Source organism: Diabrotica virgifera, chromosome 2, assembly GCF_917563875.1.
Source record: "Diabrotica virgifera virgifera chromosome 2, PGI_DIABVI_V3a".
NCBI classification, from domain to species: domain Eukaryota; kingdom Metazoa; phylum Arthropoda; class Insecta; order Coleoptera; family Chrysomelidae; genus Diabrotica; species Diabrotica virgifera.
Window position 1 is genome coordinate 282,504,498 of NC_065444.1, and position 27,337 is coordinate 282,531,834.

General features: G+C 31.9%; 1 protein-coding gene across 1 annotated transcript in view; it reads right to left on the reverse strand.

Annotated features, from left to right (window-relative positions):
* Positions 1–11,735: 11,735 nt before the first annotated feature.
* LOC126879923 (myrosinase 1-like) overlaps positions 11,736–27,337 on the reverse strand; it is a 48,134-nt gene continuing 32,532 nt past the window's right edge. Inside the window, exons 5-8 of the mRNA XM_050643269.1 lie at positions 23,877–24,176; positions 17,880–18,017; positions 14,552–14,655; positions 11,736–12,184 (exon numbers count right to left, since the gene is read on the reverse strand). Coding sequence (XP_050499226.1) covers positions 11,893–12,184; positions 14,552–14,655; positions 17,880–18,017; positions 23,877–24,176 — 834 coding nt within the window. The 3' untranslated portion in view covers positions 11,736–11,892. The remainder of the gene's footprint in view (positions 12,185–14,551; positions 14,656–17,879; positions 18,018–23,876; positions 24,177–27,337) is intronic.

Consider the following 27,337-nt stretch of genomic DNA (forward strand, 5'->3'; position numbering starts at 1 on the left):
CGTAATCTTTTCCAGGATATACGAAATCCTTCGATTAGAGTTAGGTAGATGAAACCCACGGGGAAAACCGTTTACTATAATACATATAATGGTACCAATTTCAGTTTGAAACTAAGCTGATTGGGGAACTACTTACAATATATAAGATGAACATAAATAATACGTAGGAATTTTCAATTAAAGACGATTAAAATGAACTGTTGTACTTAATCGCTTTCTTTTGAAAACCCCTCGTGAGTAATAATACTTATACGTTATAAACACATTAGTAATTTCTAAAGATTTATAAATTTGACTTTAAAGTAAATAAACTGATTGTAGAACTATGCAAGAATACAAATAATAGCTGGTAATATCCATTTAAATACGATTAAAATGTAATACACCCGTAATACCTAATCGTAGACGTAGATGACTGTGGCCTCTGACGTCAGACCAATAGAAGGACGTTCAAGAGCCTCCTAAGATATTTGAATTTTATAGCATTTTCAAAGCGCCGTAATTAGCGTACGGGTTAAAAATATTTGTTTTTTTCGCATGCAAGCGTTTTAAGATCATGTTACCTTATGTTTTTTAATATTATTTTAATATTTAAAAATTTATGCAAGTTCCCTATTAGAAATGATTATTTTCACAAATAGTGAGTGTCCTTGAATATGCCGAATATTTTATGATAATATTAGTTGTTTAAATTTCGAATGATAGATTATACAATATTATTATTTTACTATTTAAAATATTAAAATTGTTAGATCTTAAAATTTAAAATTATTTATTTATTTACATTTAAAATATAACTATTCATCAGAAGAGATCGGGTAACAAATGAGAGAATACAAGAAATGATGGAAGTGATACAAGATGATCACACATACAATAATATTATTATTGTATGTGTGACTTCCATCATTTCTTGTATTCTCTCATTTGCGACCCGATCTCTTCTTGATTTGCCTGCTGCTCTTTTCCAGAAGTCCATTTCTGTTACTAGTAACATTTTCTCCGTCTTTTGTTTCAGTGGCCAAACTTCACTGCCACATGTGATTACATTTTTAAGTATGGTGTTGTATATGAGCTGTTTGTTAGCTTTAGATATTGTTTGGTCCCACAGAATGTCGTTCATCATGGATATGGTTTTTCTACCCTGGATGTTTCTGTCTTTTATAACAGCATTGAGTGTTCCATCTTGAGTTATCTTCATGCCCAGGTACCTACTTGTATTCATCACAGTGTTTAATTTCTACCCCATCTTCTAATGTAATGTACTGCTTTGTCCCTCAAATACACATGGCTTCAGTTTTCTTAATGTTGACTTCGAGATTCCGTTTGTTATATTTCTTCTATTAGCTTCCGCGTCATGTAACTCAAGTCGTCATGATCCTGAGCAATCAGAATTTGGTCATCAGCGAAACATAAAGTGTATAATGTGGTCTCGTCATTGAGAGGGATTCCCATGCCATTACATTTTCTTTTCAACAGCTTGAGTGCTTGTTCCAGATAAATTTTAAAAAGAGTAGGTGAAATACAACAACCCTGCTTCAATATTTTCGTGACCTTAAATACCTCAGACATCCTTGATCCAGTTTTAATTTTTGTAGTCGTTCCATTATACAGACTTTGGACTGCTTTGATAAGACCATGTTTAAAATGTTGGTTTGGTGTAGGGTTGACCATAGTTTGCTGAGAAACACACTGTCATATGCTTTTTGTAAGTCTACGTACACCAGGTGAACTTCTTTATTGACGGCTGTTTTTTTCTCAATAACTTGCGTAATAGAGTACAAGTGGTCTACTGTGGACCGCCCAGCTCCAAAGCCAGCTTGCTCCTCTGCTTCGTAATATCTATAATCATTTTCGCTATAATAGCGAAAACGCGTTCCAAGATTGCGGCTGTAATTTTAAATATTTTTTCGAGATATTTGGCACACGTATTCGTAATATAATAAAGAATGGCGGTACAGAGCCCAATTTGAAAAATATATTAATATGTGGAAATTACTCTGTAATTAAATACAATATTAAAAAAACGAGCCTGTACCGCCATTAAGAAGAACAAAAAAATACACTTTCTTCAAATCAACTTTTTTATCCGATGCCTAGATTTTGTGTCATTTTCGAACTACTAAAATTTTTTATTTCATTAGTAGTTCCAAAATGACACAAAATCTAGGCATCGGATAAAAAAGTTTATTTGAAGAAAGTGTATCTTTTTGTTCTTCTTAATAGCGGTACAGGCTCGTTTTTTTTAATATTGTATTTAATTACAGAGTAATTTTCACATATTAATATATTTTTTAAATTGGGCTCTGTACCGCCATTCTTTATTATATTACGAATACGTGTGCCAAATATCTCGAAAAAATATTCAAAATTACAGCCGCACTCTTGGAACGAGTTTTGGCTACCTGTTGATCGCTACTGAATCACCTTAATAAGTTTCCCATACATCCTACTTATTGTGCTGATTACCGCAATTCCTCTGTAATTTTCACACTGATCCTTGCTGCTCTTTTTGTGGATGATGGTTGACATGATAGATAATTTCCATTCTTTTGGTAATTCGGCACCATTTAAGCAATCTTGGAAGAGTTTTCTTAACTGTTCCTGGAGAGGTGTCTGCAGTGATGTCACCAGAACCAGGAGATTTTCCATTTTTCAGGGATTTGGTTATTTCTTAATTTTTCTATAGTACGTTCTTTAAAGGTAAAATATTGCAAAACCTCTAAATTTTAAAAAACCGATTGGATTGACATCAAATTTGGCACAGACATAGCTAAAAAGTCAAAGAAAAAAAGTGATATTGTGCCGATGTGTGCTTTTGCCCTAGGCGTGAGTTTCACCCCCTTTTGCGGGTGAAAAATATATGTTCGAAATGAGTCCGGAAATGGATAAAATGACTAATTCTAAGCAACTTTTATTCTATAAAGTTTTTTCACCAAGTTAGGTGATACTTTTTGAGTTATTTGCGAGTGAATATGTTAATTTTTCTACAAAATAACCACGTTTTCAGACGGTTTTTCGCAAATAACTCAAAAAGTAAGTATTTGATCGAAAGAAAAAATTCTTATCAAAAATATAGCACGTTTAAAAGTGAAAAACATGGTGTATATATTAGGTCACTACTAGTAGAAGCAGAGTTATAGCTAATGAAAAATAGGTTCATATTCGTCAAATTCATAACCAAAAAACGAAGCACTTTTTTGGGGAAAACTCATTTTAACTTTTTTAAAGTGTTTAAAAAAATGCTTATTTTTGTTTTTTTAATATCAAAAGTAAACAAGTTACGCTCAAAATAAAGTTGTTCCCTTTTTTTTTGGTAAGAAATCCGGAAAATTAACATTAACATCCTAATTAACATTTCAAATAAACTTAATTGTTACCACAAGTTTTTTACTCGCGTATGTATTGATCATATGATCTGTAAGTTTCATCGGTGCAAAGACCTTATTTCTGAAAGAGCTGTGGTTAAAAGGACTTGAACGAATCACTTATCATAAGTGTATGGAAATTTAGAAACACCGAATCTTAACCAACTTTTGTCTTACAGAAAAACAAAAAATACAAATATTCAGAAAAGTAAAGCCGACTATTTTTATTGTATAAGATTTTTGGTATCTCTAACAATTTTTAAGTTATTTTGAAATAAAAAAATATGAAAAAAAAAATTTTAAGAAACGTTTTTCTTTAGTTACGAGTGACTAAAATTAAAAATATTATAAAAAAAATCAACCAAAAAGCAAAAAATAAAAAAAAAATCGAAAATCTAACACATCCGTCAAAGTAAAGCGTGGCGCGTGTTCATCGAATAAACGGTTTTCGCCTCACGCTTTTCTATAACGAATGTGTTAGATTTTTTCGATTTTTTTATTTTTTGCTTTTTAGTTGATTTTTTTATAATATTTTTAATTTTAGTCACTCGTAACTAAAGAAAAGCGTTTCTTAAAAATTTTTTTTCATATTTTTTTATTTTTTACTTTTTAGTCTTACACTTTTCAAACATTAAAATATATCGTGAGAGAGTCTGTAAAGTGGAATAAATTCAATATCTCAAATACTAATTGTTTTTTTGGAAAATGCTCAGACCCGTCGATTAGTATTTCAAATTGTCCTTTTTGACATTCAATAATAATGTATACAGGGTGTCCCAATTTAGAGATATGACGTCATCGTCGATTTTCTTAAATGGCAACACTGTCATTTTGATAGCTAATTTGATAGGGTTTGTAAAGTTATACATAACTGCAAAATATCAAATTTTTATTCTCTACCATTTACAAGATAATAGAAAATAACAAAGTTATATCTGTAATTTGGAATATATTCAATAATTAAAATACTAACTGTTTTTTTTTGAAAAATGCTCAGACCCGTCGATTAGTATATCAAGTTGTCCTTTTTGACATATAATAATAATGTATACAGGGTGTCCCAATTTAGAGATATGACGTCATCGTTGATTTTCTTAAATGGCAACACTGTCATTTTGATAGCTATTTTGATAGGGTGTGTAAAGTTATACACAACTGCAAAATTTCAAATTTGTATTCTCTACCATTTAGATGATAATAAAAAATAACAAAGTTATGAAAAAGAAGTAATCAACTAATAATTGAATTTAATTATTTCAATAAATTAAGCAAAAACTCATAATGTTGCCCTCAATTATTGTCAAATTGTCAATGGGCAACGTTATGAGCATTTGCTTAATTGAAATAAATAAATTCAATTATTATTTGATTACTTCTTGTTCTTCATAACTTTGTTATTTTTTATTATCTTGTAAATGGTAGAGAATACAAATTTGAAATTTTGCAGTTGTGTTTAACTTTACACACCCTATCAAAATAGCTATCAAAATGACAGTGTTGCCATTTAAGAAAATCAACGATGACGTCATATCTCTAAATTGGGACACCCTGTATACATTATTATTATATGTCAAAAATGACAATTTGATATACTAATCGACGGGTCTGAGCATTTTTCAAAAAAACAGTTAGTATTTTTATTATTGAATATATTCCAAATTACAGATATAACTTTGTTATTTTCTATTATCTTGTAAATGGTAGAGAATAAAAATTTGATATTTTGCAGTTATGTATAACTTTACAAACCTTATCAAATTAGCTATCAAAATGACAGTGTTGCCATTTAAGAAAATCGACGATGACGTCATATCTCTAAATTGGGACACCCTGTATACATTATTATTGAATGTCAAAAAGGACAATTTGAAATACTAATCGACGGGTCTGAGCATTTTCCAAAAAAACAATTAGTATTTGAGATATTGAATTTATTCCACTTTACAGACTCTCTCTGTATATATAAAACATATGATGTACGAACATGAAAAGTAGTCGGAATCGGCAAAAAATTTGAAACTTTATTGTTTATTAATGAAGCATAACGCAAACAATTAACGTAAAAAGTGAAATTATGTATTGTTTATATTATTAGCTATACAATCCGCAAAAGTTTCAAGTTTTTACATTGTAAAAAACAAGAGAATTTAAGCGTTTTTCATTAAAATCGTTTTTTTTTCTATTTAAACAATTAATAAACATGAACATTTTTTTTATTGACATTCGTGTATTGTTCCCGCGAATACATATGTCTGCAAATTTTCATTCATTTGCATTGAAGAAAAGGCAGTCAAATTAACGTCTAAAGATTTGACGCAAACTATTGAACTAAATAAAAGCGTTTAAAAAGCATTTTTTTCAAAATTAAAATTTTTAAAAATTTTACTTTAAAACCAATTTTTTTCAAAAATAAGCACTTTGAATCGATGAAACTTAAAGATCATATAAACACAGCATAAGCAAAGTAACTTGTGAAACGGTAACGATTAATTTCATTTAAGTTGCTAATTTGGGGGTGATCTTCCTAATTTTTTTTTGCCAAAACAAAAGGGACCAACTTTATTTTGAGCGTAACTTGCTTACATTTGATGCTAGAAATTTTTTTTATAAAAACAGAAATAAAGCTTTTTTTAAACACTTTGAAAAGTGTTTTGTGTTTTCCCCAGGAATTCTTCATTACTTGGATATTTCACATTGAATTATTCTATTTGGAATTTTTCGAATATGAACCTATTTGTCATTAGCTATAACTCTGCTTTTTCTAGGTATAGAGACCTAATATACACACCGTTTTTTTCACTTTTTTATAGGCTATAGTTTTGCTAAGAATATTTTTTTCGACAAAATTTTTACGTTTTGAGTTCTTTAAAATGTTGAGCGATTTCACGGATAGGACGTTGGAAAGTTAGTTTTATAATTAGTAGCTCAGTACTTTTCTGATAACGTTTAATTTCACGAAGGGCTACGGTACCTGGCCTATACCGATGGGTTTTTTAAACTTCCCCCGTGGCAGGTACACTCTTACGAGTAGCTTTGGTTGCCAACTATTTACGTGGTGCTTTACCACCATTGTTATGCCCACATAACAATGTGGCACAATAATAACATAACAGGCGCAGTTATGGCCACTCCTACAATATGAATACCCACTCTTAACATAGCACCATCCAACCTACGTCGCGAACATGCCTTGGTTAAAGGATACAACAAATTATGGAATCGTCTCCAATCCAGGTTACCTCCCCTGAAATCCGCTCAAGCGCTGCAGCAATCCAATTTTGATCTAAATGCCCGATGGAGAGAAGAATGGGAAAGTAAGACCCCCAGGCTGGTTGCCCCCAGGCAACCAAGTGACGTCATATAACGTGTAAGTTTTGGTTGAATATATACACGTGTTTGAAAATTACGTCATATAGACGTCTTTTGTAGGTTATTTTAAATACGTAAGATTAATGAGGTTAAAATACATTTAAAAAAAGAATGTGTGTGTACTTTGTACGCACGTAAGAAGTTATACTTCTATTATATGATTTAAACGAAATTAATATACTTTTTATTTATATTTTATTTAAATATTAAACTAATTTATACTTACTACTTCTCAAACATTTTTATTAAAACAGTGCCAAAAATTAAAGTAATAAAAGAATAGAACACACACAAACACATTAAAAATGCCACAAATAATTTCTGAACATTAATTGTCGGAAAATGTTTTAACTAAATACGTATTTTTTGAAAATAAAATTATATAATAAATATACTTACAATCATAAAATGTATAAAAAATAAAAAAATAAAAGTTTTTATTGGGATTCGAATCAGCTATCAGCGCGGTTGGTATATTGGGGTTCATTGGTCTTAAACGCTTCGCCACGGAGGCAATGTGTCATTATGTGCGAAGATCGACTAACTAAACGGATTAAGCTTTTGGCATTTTTGAATTCAATTAAATTATTTTGATTTTGAATTGAAATGATTTAGAATTGAAAAAATACAACAAAACATAGAGTAAGAAAACAATATATTAGGTGAACATTGATAGAAATTTTGATGGTAATCAAATTATGAAAATAAAAGTATTACATACTATGTATTTTGGTAGGTTCAAATAGGTGGGTACCTATGATACATTTACAATTATTACGTATTGTACCCTCGGAGATCCGTGGAAAAAATTTACACCCAAAATAACAAAATTCAGCTTGGCAACACTGTGCGAATGTTGATAGTAACATATCCTTTTTAAGATAAGCACAACTGTAATTTAGTCCAAACAAATTAATATATTTTTTTGCCAACAAAAATGAGATTTTTCAACCAAATAATGTTTCAAATATGATGTGCAAAATAATTTTTAATTGGGTTCTGCTAATGGGCTTGCTTTTTTTGTCATTAAAGTAAAAAAAACTAAATTTTACTCATTAAATCAATGTTATCCGGTTATCGTCTTAATTATTTTAACTGTACTAATATCCGTTGAGTAATTATGAATGATGAATAGGTCGTAAAACATTTTATCTGTAGCGGCTTCTGGAATATCTTAAAAATATCGAATTTCATTGATAAAATGCGCATATTCCACCGATCTTCGCTTCGACATTACCTGTTGCTTTTAAAAACTATTTAAATGTCACTACAATTATAAACTTTTTTGTTTCTGTCCTCACAACAATAAAACTAATATATTATACATTTGTTTACCTTCATATTGAACAATTATTTATTATTGGCAGATCATTTCAACACCCAATCAGAGCCCGTATAACGACTAATACCATACTGTCGGTGTGCGCATGCGCGCAGATCAATATAAATTCACCCTCAATCTCAATCGCGCCTAAAGAAGTATAACTTCAAAAACGTTTTCATTTCAGACAGTTTAAGTCTGACGTCACAAAATTGGGAGGAGCTTGCGTTTGTATTACTCCAAACAATTTCGTTAAATAATGTTCATAAGAAATTTCCCATTTATTGTTTACGTGGTTTGTGTTTTGTGTGATAAAATAAGACTTTGCATTTAGGTATTTAGTTGAAGAAACATGTTAATTAAGAGATTTGTATTCGTTTTTGCTCTGTGAGTTATTTTAATGCAGTATTCTTCTTGACAACTGTTTGAGGTTATGTTTATTTTCTGTTAATGAACTAATGATGTGTTATCGAGTTTTAAATTAATGTTCATCTTTTCTAAGATTGCTTCAGCAGTTTACAAGATTTAGCTATGAGATGGCAAAGAAAAATGACGCTCATGTACTCTGCCTTCCTAAGAAAGAAGGCAGTATCTCCACAAATGTAAATTTCGAGATAATGCAGATTTTAATAAACGGGGCTGAGCCACCATGAAAATATTTATGGATTTCAGAATTGTTTAACTGCGTTGTAGTTCTTTTTCATATCATTGGATAAGTTTATTTTTTTATAAGATATTTTTATAAATTTTAATGAAAATGGCGCAATGGCGGTTACTGCTTTTAAACAAGGTATGTTAATACACACTTGCTTAAAAGTAGTAAAAGTAGTCAAGCAGTTGCTAAATTAAAAAGCAGTATCTCCATTTTTTTCTGTAGGAGATACTGCTTTTTAGTCTTGTATAAGATACTTACTGTCTCTTAACTAAGTAATGCCTAACAACAAGTTGAGTTACTGCAATTTTAATAGTCTACCAGACCCAGGAATGAAGGCTTACTGCTTTCTTTGTTAGGTATATTAATAATTGTATAATAACCCATATAAAAGAGCAAACTCGAAAATTGTAAAAATTGGAGATACTGCCTTCTTGCTTAGGACGGCAGTACTACTGTATACAGGTATTCCAAAATGAGTTGTTCATGATTCTTTTTTATTTAATGGACAGCGTTAAATTAAGACATTAAGTATGCTGGATAATTTGTTAATAAATTATTTATTAGTTTATTATGTTGTTTCAGTTTTTACACAGTATATAAGTAGGTATACTTATATAAATAGTGAAAATTCTATAATGCGAGGGCTGGTACAATCATGCAGAATCAATGTTAGATTGCTTCTAATGCACAAGCGATCTTAAACGAATGGTAGTGTATCTTCGACACATGGGACGTAGACGTAGACCTATATAGGTTTCATGTTACCTATTTTTTAAACTACCCATTTTGAAGCATCAGAAAGAAGGTCACTTTTTAAAAGTATTAAAAACGTGATTTTACCGACGTATAAGAGTCGTCACCTTTTTGACGTTTTAAAATCGTCACAACTATGACGTCTAATCGATGAGACAAATCCACGTGATTTTCAACGTCGGTACTACGTCATAGAAACACGTCAATTGGTCATTTTTATGACGTGCTATCTACGTTATAAAAACGTCGTTTGGTTGCCTGGGCCATTACCATTGTCTACCAGACATAATAAACAAACCTGGTTAATTTGAACGTCCTCGTAAGATTTGGGCAGCCCTTAGAATTAGAACAAACTGTGGAAGATGCGCCGACTCCCTTTACAGATGGGGTAAAATTCCTTCACCTTCTTGTCACCACGGCACTGCAGGACAGACGGTGAGGCACATAATACAGGACTGCCCATTCAAAGCATACGCAGGTGATCCTACAGACTTTGGAATGGACGCAAACGAAGGGTCAATAGAATATATATCAAACCTGGACATCTGTTTATAATGTATTATACAGGGTGTTAGTAAATAAGTATGAAAACTTTTAAGGGCCAATTCTACATGAAAAAATAATGCCGGTTTGCTTTATAAACATATGTCCGCAAATGCTTCGTTACCGAGATAGGGGGTGTTGAAATTTTTATTTTCTACTACCAATTTATTTATTGCTCCTAAACCAGTTGAGCTATGGAAATGAAATTTGGTGAGTTTTAGGAGGTAGTTATTGCGCAATTTTTGACATACAATTAAGAATTTTGTATTTATCATTGGCGCGCATACGGGTAATAGTCTGAATTTTTTTAAAGAAAAAAATAGTACGCCCCTGAGAAATTTCAAATTAAAAATTATTTTTAAATTCCACGTTTAATTTTTGATAAAAAACCTTTCTTACTTTTTTTTTATATGATGCACCGTTTTTATGCAGAAAAATAAAACATCTTGGCGCGTATTTTTCATTTCTTAATATCATCAAGAACTATCCAATATAATAATACTAAACTAGAACAATAACAGAAAATATTACTTTTAAGATTTCAACTAGGTGCAAAGCTGCAAGAAATGTTTAAAATGATCTTCTTTACAGATAACACAAGAATTTTATATTCATCATTGGCGCGCGTACGGGTAATGGTCTGAATTTTTTGAAGAAAAAAATAGTACGCCACTGAGATATGTCAAACTAAAAATTATTTTTGAATTCCTCGTTTAATTTACGACAAAAAATCTTTCTTGCCTTTTTTTCATACGAGGCGCCGTTTTTATAAAAAAAAATAAACACCTTAACGCTTACAAAGTATTTGAGGTAGTTTCCATATGCATAGAAACTTAGTTCAAATACTTTGTAAACGTTAAGATGTCTTATTTTTTTTTGCATAAAAACGGCGCCTCATATGAAAAAAGGCAAGAAAGATTTTTTAACGTAAATTGAACCAGCAATTGAAAAATGATTTTTAATTTGACATATCTCAGTGGCGTACTATTTTTATCTTAAAAAAATTCAGACCATTACTCGTACGCGCGCCAATGATGAATATAAAATTCTTCTATAACCTCTGAAGGAGGTCATTTTTAACATATGTTGTGGCTCTTCATCTAGTTAAAATTTTATTAGTAATATTTTCTGTTATTGTTCCAGTTTAGTATCATTATATTGGATATTTCTTGATAATGTATTAAAAAAATTAAAAATACGCGTCAAGATGTTTTATTTTTCTGCATAAAAGCGGTGCACCATATGAAAAAAAGACAGGAAAGGTTTTTTATCATTATCAGGTTTTATCAAATTAGACGTGGAATTTAAAAATAATTTTTAATTCGAAATATCTCAGTGACGTACTATTTTTTTCTTTAAAAAAATTCCGACCATTACCCGTAGGCGCGCCAATGATGAATACAAAATTCTTAATTGTATGTCAAAAAATGTGTAATGACTACCTCCTAAAACTCACCAAATTTCATTTTCATAACTCAACTGGTCTTAGAGCAATAAATAAATTGGCAGTTTGAAATAAAAATTTCAACACCCCGTATCACGGAAACTAAGCATTTGCGGACATATGTTTATAGAGCAAACTGGCATTAATTTTTCATGTAGAATTAGCCCTTAAAATTTTTTATACTTATTTACTAACACCCTGTATAATGCATAAATCTAAATTTAATTCAATTATCTACTCTGTGATGTAAACCATACGCTAAATAAAAATATTAAACACATGTATCTTCCAATCATTTATTCATTTTTAATAACAACTAATAATAACAACAGTAAATTTTCAAACTAAAAAAAACCAGAAAATAACAAAACAATTAACTAATCTGTAATAGCTTCTTCTTACTGAATACTGATATTTATGGTCTTTTTCTTTAACAACCTTAGTTTTTGCGCCGTTTATTATTGTCTCTTACGCCAATACTGTTGCCTGAAGGATTTGGTCTCGTTTTTGGTTTTGTATGGTTTCTATTTCCAGTACCGTTATTCCATAAAGAAACGTTAGCATTTGGTTTCCATTCAGGAAGTGCCACCGGGACTGATCTGTATTTACTTGGATTACCACAAGAGAGCGTTTTTTCTTTACATAAATTTTTCACAAATCCCGCAGATGCTTTAGGGGTTCTGGTTCTGTTTGAATGTTTAAAATCAACGTGGTATAATCCAAAGTGAGCACTAAAATAATAAATTTCTTATGATTTAAAATGACATGTCTTAAAAGGTCTTATAAAAATTATTTATTTTGAAAAAGACTAAGTTTTCAATCTAATAACACATAAAACAACATTAAATATTATTCTACATCCCATCAGATTGAAAACAGTGGGAACCTTCTCTGGTAACAACCTCCGAGGCTTCTAATAAATACAAGCCATACGGATGCCAAGAATATAGGAAGATGAGGGAATTTCACAACATATAATTCATATCTCATCTGCTCAGCGTGGTAAAAGCTCCAACGAGAAGGTTTCCTACGTACTCAAAATAGAGTAAATAAATTAAACATTAAAAATGTATAAACATTTTCAATTTCATTGCAACCCGAAGACGCAGCTGCATTATATTCTAGTTCAATCAGAGAGTGCAGCAAGCGTCTATACCGGTTTCGGGATTTTTTTGCTCCTCGTCAGTAGACACATATGCTCTTCTCTCTGACTGAACCAGGATATTCCGACGCGTGCAGTCTCGGATTGCAACGAACGAAATGGCTGGGATGCCGTAGCGACATCTACTAAGAAAAATACTAAGTTTTCAATCCAAAAACACATATAACAACATTACAATATTATTTAAACAAATATTATAACAAATGACTAAGTATTTCGCCGTTGACATTAATTCCTTTTTCACTCAGATTTGCGTTCCTAAACATAATATACAATAATGTTGTAAACAATTTTGTCGAATTGTGACTCCCCGTTTTATTTTAAATGCGTTGGTCTTTTCATCTGCCAGTTTCACGCTTGATGTCGCATCAAGACTACTGACTTGTTATAGTCAACCCTCTTTTCTATTAAGTTTTTAATTACTTGTAAATGATCATTCGTGCCATATCCTGCGCCCTAAAACCTGCTTGCTCTTTTGGCTGATATAAATCCAACTTACTTCCTAGTCTGTTGTTGTTACCAACAGACCAACAGACTAGAAAGGGATATGCGAGTGAATAATATAGGTAAAGTGTTATGGCGTATCTCGCAACAAGGGAAAAAATCAAACAAGCTAAAAATGCGAGCATTATCATAACGAAAACTTTGTTTATTTACGTATTTTAATTCATAATATGGAAAATTTCCTATTATGAAAAGTTGTTCAGAATTAAAAATTATGTTTTAATGTGCAATTATATCATTCTAATTTAAATGTTGTGAATTATAAAGGTACTTTACTCTTGATCGAAATTCATATTTTTTATATACCTCGTATAAAATTAATAAAATTTGATATATGACGGTTGCATCATAAATCTTAGACCATGAAGAGCTTTTTATGATGAATAACTTTTCTTCGTCAAATTAAAAATAAAAGAGTTATAAATGAAAATGTTGTTGTTATCCATAATTTGAGAAAAATCTTCAAATATTTTTTTCCATTAGAAGGATGTAATTGCACATATAAGACCATATTTTTTTATTCCAAACAACATTCCATATATTCGGTTCGCCAAACTCAGACACAACTGACTAGTGTTTTTAGTCAGTAATTTTGCCAATTCGACATTGTCCATTTATCATTAGGTAGTCCCATTAAAGGGGAGGCCGTATACTCGTATAAACCTTTGTAAAGTTATTAGTAAATTATTGCTTTCAAAATATACTCAAATTGTATTTTTGAACATCTTATTTATTGTATATAATAATTAAATTAACTATCAAATGTCATTGATATTTTATTAATACTTAATTTAAAATTTAATTTGACATTCACGAAATGTCAAAATCAAATGTAAATAACCTATGCTTTGCTTAACAAATTCAGATGACGTTTAGTGTGTCGGCGGAAAATAAAAGGATTGTGACGTCACATTTTAGACTTCGAAGTCGATTATCTCGAAGACGATTAGAGATATCGAAATGCCGTTTTCAGATTTGGATTCAGAAGACAAAACTACATAAGAACCCATCGATAAATCTACTATAAGTATTGCAGGAGCGGCGACGCAATAACACACAGACTTTGCAAATTTATAAACGAAAAGTTTTTGCTGAAAACAATTTTATTTTTTGATATAGCGAGAGCTATATGTGGTTTCTGTGGTTTTCCGGGTTTGACTCCACGTTGAATAATTTTCGTTTTTAGAAAAACCATTTTGACGACGCGCGACGTTTAGGCAAAGTCGAACTTGCCAATATCAAGTCAGGTAGTTCCGCCTCTACTTGACAATGGCAAGTGCGACCTTGCCGAAACGTCGTGTCGTCAAATTAATGTTTTTTCTAAATACCAAAATTATTGGTATTTAATAATTTTGGTTTTAATAATTTTGGTAAGCAGTTAATAAGCTTACCAAAGTTAGCAGTGCGTAATAAGCAGTTAATAATTTATTACCTGTAACCAAGAAACCATTCAAAATTATCAATGTGGCTCCACATTATGATTCCTAAAACGCGAACTCCTTCATCCATACCATCAAGGATGTTGCAAAAATATTCCTGCAAATAACGCAAATATATTTACTTAATATTATAAAATCAAAAATTGTAACCTCACACTCACCATGTAAAATGGGTTATATAGGACATTTTATCGAGAAGAGAAATATAACCTCCCTAGTCTAATGGAGGGCAAAAGGGTTTCACAAAAACGAAAATACTCCTGGCTAACAAATGACGTAGAATGGATAGGGATAGAGATAGGGAAATAATACATACATATTATAATATGGAAAGTGACTCTGCTCATTTGACACTGAGGAGTAAGCAGATTGAGCCTTCAGTGCCGCTAGAGACCTCAGATACTGGTACGTCATTCCTGGTACGAACTGGTATGGACTCGAACGGAACCATATTCCTCTTGACAATGGCTCCAAAGTAGAGCCGAAACTCGAATTTTAATATTTATTACATATTGGGAGTGATACCATAGAATGTGAGAGATGGTAGTCTTGGAGGATGCTAAGCTCACTTTTTCCTTAGAAAAGAAAGTGAAATGAAGAAATGACAGCAAGGATCTTTGAGGATGCAATAATATCAGATCATGGCAATGGCACTAGAGGCAATGACAGTCATAGATGACTCACAAATATTAATATGGTTATAAGATATTTTATAACCATAAAATGTGTCTGTATAATGGAACAAGTGCAAAAATTAAAACTGGATCAAGGATGTCTGAGGGGTTTAAGGTCATGAAAGGATAGAAGCAGGGTTCCTGTATTTCGCCTTTCCTTTTCAAAATCTATCAGGAACAAGCACCCAAGCTGTGGAAAAGAAAATGTAATAGCAGGGGAATCCCTCTCAATTATGAAACAACGTTATACACTTTATGTTTCGCTGCTGACCAAATTCTGATTGCTCAGGATCATGACGACTTGAGTTATATGACGCGGAAGCTAATAATATAACAAATGGGGCCTCGAAGTCAACATTAAGAAAACTGAAGCCATGTGTATTGGAGGTACAAAGCAGTCCATTACATTAGACGATGGGGTAGAACTGAAACAATGTGATGAATACGAGTAGCTGAGCATGAATATAACTCAAGACGGAACACTCCATGCTACTATAAAAGACAGAAACATACAGGGTCAAAAAGCCATATCCATGATGAACGGCATTCTGTGGGACAAAAAAATATCTACAGCTCATATACAATACCCTACTTAAAAGTGTAATCACATAGTATGACAGTGAAGTTTGACCACTGAAACACAGAATAGAGAAAACGTTACTAGTAACAGAAATTGACTTCTGGAGAAAAGCAGCAGGCAAATCAAGAAGTGATCGGATACCAAATGATAGAATACGAGAAACGATGGGAGTCATACTAGTCCAGAAAGCCACTGCTCATCCTCTAGGAAAAATATTCTAATTCGGATTTTTTGCACAATCTTACTCAAAAAGGACCCCTTTTAACAAATTTGCATGTTGCCAGGACCAAAAGTTGGTCAAAAATTTTTTAAACGTTTTTTTTGTTTTTTTCTTAAAATTATTTTTTTTGCATGGAACAAATTTTTTTTAGGTTTTTTGGATCATTCCAAACAGAAAAGGTCTTTAGTGACTTTTCTCTAAAGTTGATAGTTTTTGACATACAAACGATTAAAAATTGAAAAATTGCGAAATCGGCCATTTTTAACCCACAAAAACTATGTGAAAAACTGAAAATTTGAATGTTGCCAAGGTAGGTAGATATTCTTTAAACATCGATTGATAAAATCCCGAAGAGTTTTTTGCAATACAATATTCAAAACTCCTTGGTTTTTTAATTGCTAATCAAGCGTGCGCTACACTATTTTCCACCATTGCATGTGTATGCAGTATGGTGCAAATGAAAGGAATAAATTCGATATTTCGTAAACCGGCGACTTTAAGGAAAAATCCCGAAACAGGTCGATTTTTATTTTTAAGTTATGATATTGTGACAGACATGCTATACTAGTGACGTCATCCATCTGGGCGTGATGACGTAATCGATGATTTTTTTAAATGAGAATAGGGGTCGTGTGCCAGCTCATTTGAAAGATTCTTCAATTCTCTATTTAGTAATATAAACATTTACATAATTGTTTATACAGGGTGTCCAATAATTTAATTGTTTTGTCAATTTGCCAAATGATTTAATTTAATAAAAAATTTTTGGACACCCTGTATAAATAATTATGTACATGTTTATATTACTAAATAGAGAATTGAAGAACCTTTCAAATGAGCTAGCACACGACCTGTATTCTCATTTAAAAAAATCATCGATTACGTCATCACGCCCAGATGGATGACGTCACTAGTATACCATATATGTCACAATATCATAACTTAAAAATAAAAATCGACCTGTTTCGGGATTTTTCCTTAAAGTCGCCGGTTTACGAAATAACGAATTTATTCTTTTCATTTGCACCATACTGCATACACATGCAACGGTGGAAAATAGTGTCGCGCACGCTTGAATAGCAATTAAAAAACAAAGGAGTTTTGAATATTGTATTGCAAAAAACTCTTCGGGATTTCATCAATCGATGTTTAAAGAATATCTACCTACCTTGGCAACATTCAGATTTTAAGTTTTTCACATAGTTTTTGTGGGTTAAAAATGGCCGCTTTTGCAATTTTTCAATTTTTAATCGCTTATACGTCAAAAACTATCAACTTAAGAGAAAAGTCACTAAAGACCTGTTCTGTTTGGAATGATCCAAAAAACCTAAAAAAAAATTTGTTCCATGCAAAAAAAATAATTTTAGGAAAAAAACAAAAAAAAAAACGTTTAAAAAATTTTTGACCACCTTTTGGTCCTGGCAACATGCAAATTTGTTAAAAGGGGTCCTTTTTGAGTAAGATTGTGCAAAAAATCCGAATTAGAATATTTTTCCTAGCGGATGCGCAGTGGCTTTCTGGACTATACATACAGTAGTTGATGACATACAAAAAAAAACAACTAATATGGTACAGCCATATACAGAGAAGGCCAGATGACAGGATTCCTAAACAGATTTTTGGCGTGGACACAAAGAAGAAGGAAAAAAGGAAGGCCGAGAAGAAGCTGGAGGAAGGGAATAAAAAAGAACTAGATGAAAGAGAAATCCCTCCAGGTCTAAACTGAGAAGAATGGCGGTTAGGAGTCGGAAGGCGTCGGAGAATGCTGTAAACCGACACTGTCTAGTAGTAGTAGTTATTTTATTTCCTCCTAAACATTGCATTCAGTATATAATATAATTACTCACTGTGTAAAAATCGATCCTATCGTGATCATTGAGATAAGTACCATTATCGCTCATTCCTATTTCAGTTATTATGATATCTGGGTTTCCGTATGTCTCTTTAATCCATCTCAAAACTTTTAGAGCTCCGCTTGGAACGATCTAAAATAAGAAGAAAGTAAATAGTACATTGAAAAGTATAATTGAACAGATTTAACTGAAACTCTCAAGGTCATTTGCACCGCATCAACGAATGTCTGTCGTGTCTTCTCTTCGCCGTTGCAGATAAATGGTTTTTTTAATGTAATCAAGAAAATTATCCGAAATAATAATTTGCGGCCAAATGATTATTCATTAGTAGGGATAAAAGGGAAAAAACTGATACCTGATGGTGGGTAGTCCATTGTTATTATATCTGAACATATGTTACTTAATCATCACATTCGTAGATGTTCTAAAGGCTTTCTTCCTGTCGAGGCTCCGTCCCAGAATTACTTGGTAAGGCGGTAAGGGAGTTTGAGGACATGGCCAGCTCATCTTAGACGTTGGGATTTAATCCCTCACATGTTTGACCTCCTCATTTGTTATCATTCAGTACTGGTTAGTACTCGGGTCGTGATAGGGTCCAAAGATCCTTCTGAGGACTTTTCTCTCAAAACATCTGATTTTTTTTCCATTGCTTTCCTCAGCGTCTACTTCTCATACCCGATCTTATCAATGTTTTATATAACCTGATTTTTAATATTCGTGTTAGGGCCTTAAATCGTCTACACACGCTCTGACAAAGGCACCTGACTGTCGGGGCTGAGAACGTTGAGTCTGACTGTTGGAGCTTGTGTAGGCTTATTGCACGACAAAAGTGATGAGTAATCGTGACAGTCAGGCTGACCGATTTTGTCGGGTGGTCTTGCTATTCCAAAATCCTGGCAAATTTGTCGTGTCAGGACGTGTGTAGCGCTGTTGGCCTGATTTCTGACTCCAACAAGGATGAATATGTAATTGTTAATAATCTATACGGATGGCTTTTGTAAAGCGGTGAACACCAATGACGTGTTAAATATGCCAAGGTCTATAATATAGAGTACATAACTTACTACTGGTGCTGTATATTTTAACATGTTGCATTTTTTTACTCCAATCATGACGTTAGAAATTTAAAAATACAGCTTATGTTTAGAAAAAATGTAAGTAAAATGATAATTTTACATATACCATTTACCATTTATGACGTTAGAAATTAAATAATACGGCTTATAATACACATTATGTTTAGACAAAATGTAAGTAAAATATCTAAAAAAAAAAGAATGTGTGTGTACTTTGTACGCACTGTTAAACAGTTTGTTTTAATTTTTTTTAAACACCAAACTAATTTTTTGCTTACTGCTTTCAAAAAAATAAAAAAAAAGTATAGGATTGCACTGGATGCGAACTCAAGACCTCTCGATCTCTGGCCGAATTTTAACTGTCGAATTTTAACGCAGTAAGACGGATTTTAATGCAATTTGGTGAGTTGGATTCGTGAGAATGTCAGGAAATTTTGTAAACTAATGTAATGAATAAGAAATCTGAAATTGCATTTGTGCATAAGAAAAATGCATTTCAAAAGTGCATTTTGAAATAGGCAATTATTATAAATTTGCAACTCGGTAAATAGTTGGGCAACATCCCGATTAATTATTTTAATTATTTTTAATCATTTTTAAGTCCATATAATAGTAGCCCAGGGCGCATCTGTTTTGAGATGGACGTTGAGAGCTGACTCATATTTTTTCCAGAAATTTCTTGGAATTAACTCCTATAATAATTATCCTCCCACTCAAAAATGTCCGGAACATTGTTTAAATAATCAAAATGTCAAAAAATGAAGGAAAAATTCGATTATTTTCTTCGTTTTTTGATTATAACTTTCAAAGTATTCAGTTCCGAGAAAAGTTGTACTAACATAAAAGTTGCGTAATTAAATTTCCTACAATATAGGATTGGTTAATAATTTTAAAAATTGTCACCCTTGTTGCAAAATAGCAATAATTGCGAAAAAACCATAAAAAACAAGTATTTGCATTTTACGTTTTTCAACCATTTATACTACACTTAGTACCTTAATATTTTACCCAGAAAACTATATGACATAATAAAACAATACTGTAAATTTTATTAAGATCGGTTTAATAGATTTTGCAAAATACATTTTGCAATCCAGCTTTCGCAAAAAAATTCATTTTTTCAAAATGTTGCAGGACTGAAAATAAAGCAGATAGCAAGTTGAATTTTTTTACGTATAAAAGAATACTGTACCTTTCATTTACAATTTTTAAAATTAAAACCCCTTAACCACCACGGCGCACAGTGGGGCAAGAGACAACATAAGTTGTCGATAAATCATTGTCGATATATTATGGCCAATTTTTTTTTCAAATATTATAAGTTGTGTGTACATAAACAAAAACGATGTTTTTTCAATGTTTTCTTCTTCTTCTCAATGTGCCTATCCGTGCCGAATGTTGGCGATCATCATGGCAATCTTAATTTTATCTGCAGCAGCGCGGAAAAGCTGCACAGATGTTGTGTTAAAGCAGGTTCTGAAGTTATTTAACCAGGATGTTCTTCTTCTTCTTGCTAGGCTTCGCTTTACAAATATTTTTCCTTGAAGGATGGCTTGTTCAAAAAGTATTTAGCTCAAAATTTTCAAAGCTGCATGTCCGTAGTTACTACCGATATTGATTTAAATGATATTTGAAGTTTAGTCATTTTAATTTAAAATAAATCTACAGTCTAATTTACTTGTTTTTATGTAGATTTATTATCTAATATTATTTATATCTCAAAACAATTGTGTTAACATTATTTTTGAAAATTTGTTTAACCAAATTGTTCTTTAAAACCATTTACCGCATATTTATAAAAATAACATAAAATTTCGTAAGTAAAATATTGAAAAACTTAAACTACAGATCATCATCAGAATCATCAGATGTGACGTCAACATCTTGCACATTCGGAGATTTGAAACATAATATATTATGCACTAATATGCAGTGCTTCCACTGGCAGGTCTTCTAATTTCTTTCTTTTTATGTTTCTTTTGCTTGTGATCAGTGGATCACTACTAATCAACAAAAAGTGGAATACATCTTAATTTGTTTTGGATCTAATACACTTTCTTGAATTATTTTAATTGAATTATGCAAATAACCAAAAATTAGAATAGAGTGTTATTCAATTTAATTAGGTCAACATAACCTCACAAAAAATACAATTATAAAAAAAGGAGCAAATATGAGCAAAAAGTTAAAATGACTTTTTGAAGAATAATACTCAAGCTTTCAAAATAAAACAAAATTAAAGTTGGATCAGTCTGGGAACACTAACAAATCACTTGCTCTTTTTGAAAAATGCATATTTTGATATTTTGTACAGGTAATTTTAAACAACATATTATAAGAGACTGTATTTACTTAATTATTATATCACATCTGTAATAATATTGTCACTTTCCTGAAGATCAAATATCCGTAGCCAATTTTACTGGTAAATTAACTTTTGACTTGAAATAAGTGGATCAAACGTAAGTCGAATCACGTTATCGCGGCCTATGCATTGTTAACACGGGACCATGTGCTCTTTGCGACGCGTCCCAACTGGTGGAGGGGGATTTAATGGGAAAAAAATGATGCCAAATCATATGTAGGATTGTGTACTATTTAATTAAAATGAATGCGACAGAAAATACTGAATTTGGTATTTTCATTTTATGCCAACTTTTTAGCTCTCCTGCCCCACTGTGCGGCTTCAAGAATTTTTTTAAATAAACATTAATTTTTGGTGCTCCGCGCAGGACAGCGGTGTTCGATTCACACAAGTTGATTTCGACCAAAATATCTTCCAATCTTTATCTAATATATTATTTTCTTACTCTATATTTTGTTGTATTTTAATATTTTAATTCCACAAAAATCAAACTAACTTTATTATTGTTTGTGAAATATTGTTTAAACCATTGCATATGATTAAAAATAATAAAATTTTATTCTCTAACTTAAAATATATAAACAAAGAAAGTTTTTGTCAAAAAAAGTGTTATTACAAAGGACAGAGTATGTGTTTTTATTTTGCAATAAACAAATTTATATATTTGTATCAAAATGTACTAAAAATTATAAAATTTATCAATCATTATCAAAGGTCATTGGAATGCCCAATCGGAGCAAACTATCTACTGTCCTGCGCGTAGCACCAAAAAAAATGTTTGTTTACAAAAATCCCTGACGCCGTAGTGGTTAACCGATTTTAATTTTGCAAATTGAAAATGAAAGGTACAGTATTCTTCTATATGCAAAAAAACTCAACTTGCTGTCGCCTTTATTTTCAGTCCTGCAACATTTTTAAAAAATGAAATTTTTTGCTAAATCTGGATTGCCAAATTTATTTTGCAAAATCTATTGTACCGATCTTAATGAAATTCATAGTAATGTTTTCTTATAATATCATAAAGTGTTTCTGGGTAAAATATGAAGGTCCAAGTGTAGCATAAATGGTTGAAAAATGTAAAATGCGAATACTTTTTTTTTATCGTTTTTTTCTTTCGCAATTATTGCTATTTTGCAACAAGGGTCACAATTTTTAAAAATTTTAACGGATCCTATATTACAGTAAATTTAATTACCCAACTTTTATGTCAGTACAACTTTTCTCGGAAATGAATACTTTTAAAGTTAGAATCAAAAAACGAAGAAAAAAATTGAATTTTTCCTTCATTTTTTGATATTTTGATTATTTAAACAATGTTCCGGACGTTTTTGAGTGGGGGGATAACTCAAATATTATTATATGAGTTATTTTCAGGCAATTTCTGCAAAAAAATATGAGTCACCTCTCAACGTCCAAGTGTACTAATATTTTTACAGATGCGCCCTGGTCTATAGTCTAAGATGTCAATAACCATTAATAATAAACAAAAAAATTTTCCTTAGGGGAATCGAACCAAGTACTAACACGTCCGTAATTAGATACACATACCGCTAGCCTACGCAGACACTTGCTAGACACGGGCGATATTAGGTATAAACAAAAACAAATAGGTAATTAAAAATTGTAAAAAAAATTACTACATACCTACTTAAATGTATTATAAAATTAATATATTCCTAAATTTTAGAAGAAACATTCGTAAATAGGTACATTTATACAAAATATTCGTAAACACAAAAGCATCTAGGTACCTGCACATAATAATTACCTATTTCAAAATGCACTTTTGAAATGCACTTTTCTTATGCACAAATGCAATTTGAGATTTCTTATTCATTACATTAGTTCACAAAATTTAATGACATTCTCACGTATCCAACGCACCAATCCGCATTAAAATCCGTCTAACTGCAAAAAAATCGACACTTCAATCCTTCAACGCCTCGACTAAATGCTATACCAAATACGCTACGAGGACTGTGTCTGTATCGGTTCGGACGTACCTAATGACAATTCACGGTAACAAACAGACAAGGTGAAGTATAATAAATATACAATAAAATGTTTTAATAATACTCATCTTACTCCTGAGGAAGACAAATCCAAAGACACAAAAATTATAATAAATATATTTACTAAAAACACTAATATTCTTTTCACACCTTTTCTTGCATTGATAAATATATTTATACATAACTAGAAATATTTAGCAACTAAACGCCATACTGTCTGTATGCACATGCGCGCAGTATTATGAAATTTTACTCTTAATCGCGCCTAAAGAAGTATAACTTCAATAATTTTACGTTTTGTCAGATACTTTTGTAAGGATGTGTGTAGCGCTGACTCCGACAAAAATGGTCGGGGAATTTTGTCGTGTCAGGAGGTCAGGTTGTCAGAACGTGTGTAGACGGTTTTAGATTTATTAGTGTTGAGGAGACAACTTAGTAGGGACAAAACTTCAAAATCCAAAATTTGATTACATTGAAATATTATCACTATTGTAGGCAACTATAATTAAATAAGAAAGAAAATATTTATATTACATACCACAAATATTCCGTTTGATTCTACAACCCATTTGGGATCGAATGAGTCAACAGTTCCAACGTCATTTTGATAATTGGTTTCATTAAATGGCGCTTCTCCTGCTTCGTCCCTAGCTAACATAGTATAATAATGATTTAATCCCAGAAAATCAAATGTTCCTTTTATAAAATTTATTTCTTCTTCAGTGAAAGCTGGGAGTCTGGATTTAGTTAAGTTAGCTTTCAAACTTCTAAAACCTATTCTGTCTTTCACTACTTTTGGCCAGTCACCATTAAAGATGGGGTTACAGTATATTCCACACTAAAATATATGATGGATGAAAAATTTGCAGTCTTTCATAATTATTATAAATTAAAGCTGAAAATAGTTAAATGAAACTTAGATAATTAAAATTTGTAGAAGAAATTAATATTGCTTCTGATTTTAAAAAATGTGGCATGTTTATACACGATAGGAATAAAAATCTAGCCATGCTACCTCCCTCCATAGATTCTAACGTGAACAATACAAACTAAAGACAAGTCAAAAAAGAACCACAGGTGGGGGAGCTAAGTGGTTTTTATTACGATCGTGTCTTCAGCAGTGCCTTTGACTCTAGTATCATTCGAAAATACAATTTCCGCGCCTGAAGATAGCTGGCTACGATTTAGATTATCAATAAAACCCGCGTCATCTTCATCTGCCTAATCTTCGTTTGTCAAAATATTATGCACTATCTGGAGGTTCTATGTAAACGGTAGAAACATCGTTATTACTTTTGTTTTTCTCGAAAGCTACATCCAGATCTTCTTTCAAAGAAATTCCTCTAAAAATAAGAAAAGTAAAAAAAGAATAGTGAAAACAACATATCCAGCAAACATCCTAGCGGTTCCATTTGGGAACACACATATTTTTGACCCAATTACGAAAGAACCAAAAGATGAAATATTATGAAAACCTGTACAAGTTATTTATTGAAGTTTGAAAAAAATCTCTTAAAAACAAAAACGAGGATCCTAGTACAAACAGTAATAAATAAAATACTTATACGAAAAAATGTTTATATTTTGGCACAAAGAAATCCAACCGTAAATTCAAAAATTTATTACATTGGAAAATAGGTATAAAACTAAATTTGAGTTATTCATTTCAGAAAAGGTAATCTTGAACTATAAATAGGCCGAATCTCTCTGAGAAATTTTACCTCACAATATGGTAAATAGACTCCGATGCGTACGCAATTTGTTCGTTCCATATGGTACCATTAGGCGTTAATGGGTTAAGGTGGTGCGTTAATTTCTTGGAGTACCTAGTGTAGATGCTATGTATTTTCTACGTTATTATACGGAGTAGAGGCCTGGACACTTTCTGAGGCTTCTTTGAGAAAATTCGAGGCATTCGAGCTGTGGTGTTACAGGCGCATTTTGAGAATTTCGTGGGTGGATCGTGTGACTAATGTTGAGGTTCTACGTAGAATAGGCAAGGAATGCGAGATTATTAACACAATCAAACTAGAATATCTTGGCCATGTTATGAGGAATGAACAGAGATATGGCTTGTTGCAACTCATTCTTCAAGGCAAGGTATTTGGAAAGAAAGGACCAGGGAGAAGAAAAATATCTTGGCTTCAAAACCTGAGAAAGTGGTTTAATACATCGACAACCGGACTATTCAGAATACCAGCAAGCAAAGTTAGGATAGCCATGCTGATCGCCAACATCCGGAACGGATAGGCACCTTAAGAAGAAGAAGACCTAGTGTATTTATAATGATAAAGATGAATGTACAGCAGTACCTAGCAATGAGAACATTAGTTAAAGATCATGATAAATCAACTGCTCAAGAGTCTTATTATTCACTCCAAGACAGTCATGCAGAATACATAAGAATTTTCTGAAGAGGATTCATTTTCAATCAAATCTTTGTAAAAAATATCATTTCTCAAAGTTTTCACTTGGGAACCTTGCCATTGTCAAAGTTATAGAACAGGCCAAAAATTCCTTTCGATCTTATGTTGTCAAGTTTAATGAGGAAGGATACCTATGTATATTGGAAAGGGTTATAAAAATCCTCCCATGTCTTAAAATGTTTGCAACCGGTTGAAGAAACACTCTTTAAATCATCGGACGGTGTGAATTTTGAGCTTGAAAAACATATTGCGTTTTCCACATGAAAAAATTGTTCACATTAAATTTTATAAGGTTCAAGGACTAGTAATATTTTTGAAGCAATACATTAAGTTGTTAGTGGTGTTGATAATTTAACAAATAATTTATTTTTTAAGTAAAAACTAATGTCCTATATGGGAAATAATATATTTAATAGGTTTCCATATGAGATAGTAGTTGTGTGACTTATCTTAAAAAGTTTTATTATTGTTGCTGGAAACTTAACTATAATAACACTGTTAATGTTTTGTAAAATAAGTGAGAAACAGCAAGGAATTATCAAATCAAATAATGACTGTACGTATTTTGTATAATCATTTACAGTATTCGTTACTTTGCTTACTATGATTACTTTTGTATTTTAATACCGGTAATCATATCGAGAATTGTATTTCTCAGTAGCTAGGTATTTTGTATAGGATTTGATTACTTTGATTACTTTTGATAACGATCTTCACGAAGTACGAAGTAATCAAAGTAATCAAAGTACATACAATAGTCGTTACTCGCTCTGATACGATTGGTACGAAGTAATCAGAGTAATCAAAGTAATAAAATAGATACAACAGTCGTTACTTGCTCTGAAACGATTGGGATGAAGTAACGAAGTAATCAGAGTAATCAAAGTAATAAAAGTAGATACAATAGTCGTTACTCGCTCTAATACGATTGGTATAAAGTAATTAGAGTAATCAAAGTAATCATAGTAGATCCAATAGTCGTTACTCGCTCTGATACGATTGGTACGAAGTAATCAAAGTAATCAAAGTAACGATTTGCCTCTCTGTATAGTAATCGTTACTTTCGGTATTCGTAAGTAACGAGTACTTTGTAACGAATAGTTACTTTTTCAACATCACTAGCAGTAACCCTGGCCCCAGGTACTACGCGGGTTTGTTCTGATGGTATACCTACTCATGTTCAGTGACCTCAAAAATCCAGAAGACGTACCTACCTTAGCAGTGTCCCTGGGCAGCCGGTGCTCCGGGGGTTGGTTCTGATTATGTATTCATGTTCAGCAACGGCAAAAACCCCCCGAGTAAGTGAGCATCTACATTGGATCCGTATTTCTCCGATCCGATCCGATCTGACGTCGGATTGAAAACAAACACAAGGTATTAAAGCGTAGTGCCTACACTGCAGTGGGAAGCCCGATCCGCTATCGGGCGATTTACGCTTTAATACTACGCACTACGCTTTAATAGATTGTCCGACGTCGGATCGGATTTGATCGGGGAAATACGGATCCCATGTAGTGCAGCTTAAAAAACGCAGTCCCTTAACCCTTAAACGCCCAACCATATGTGGGTTCCA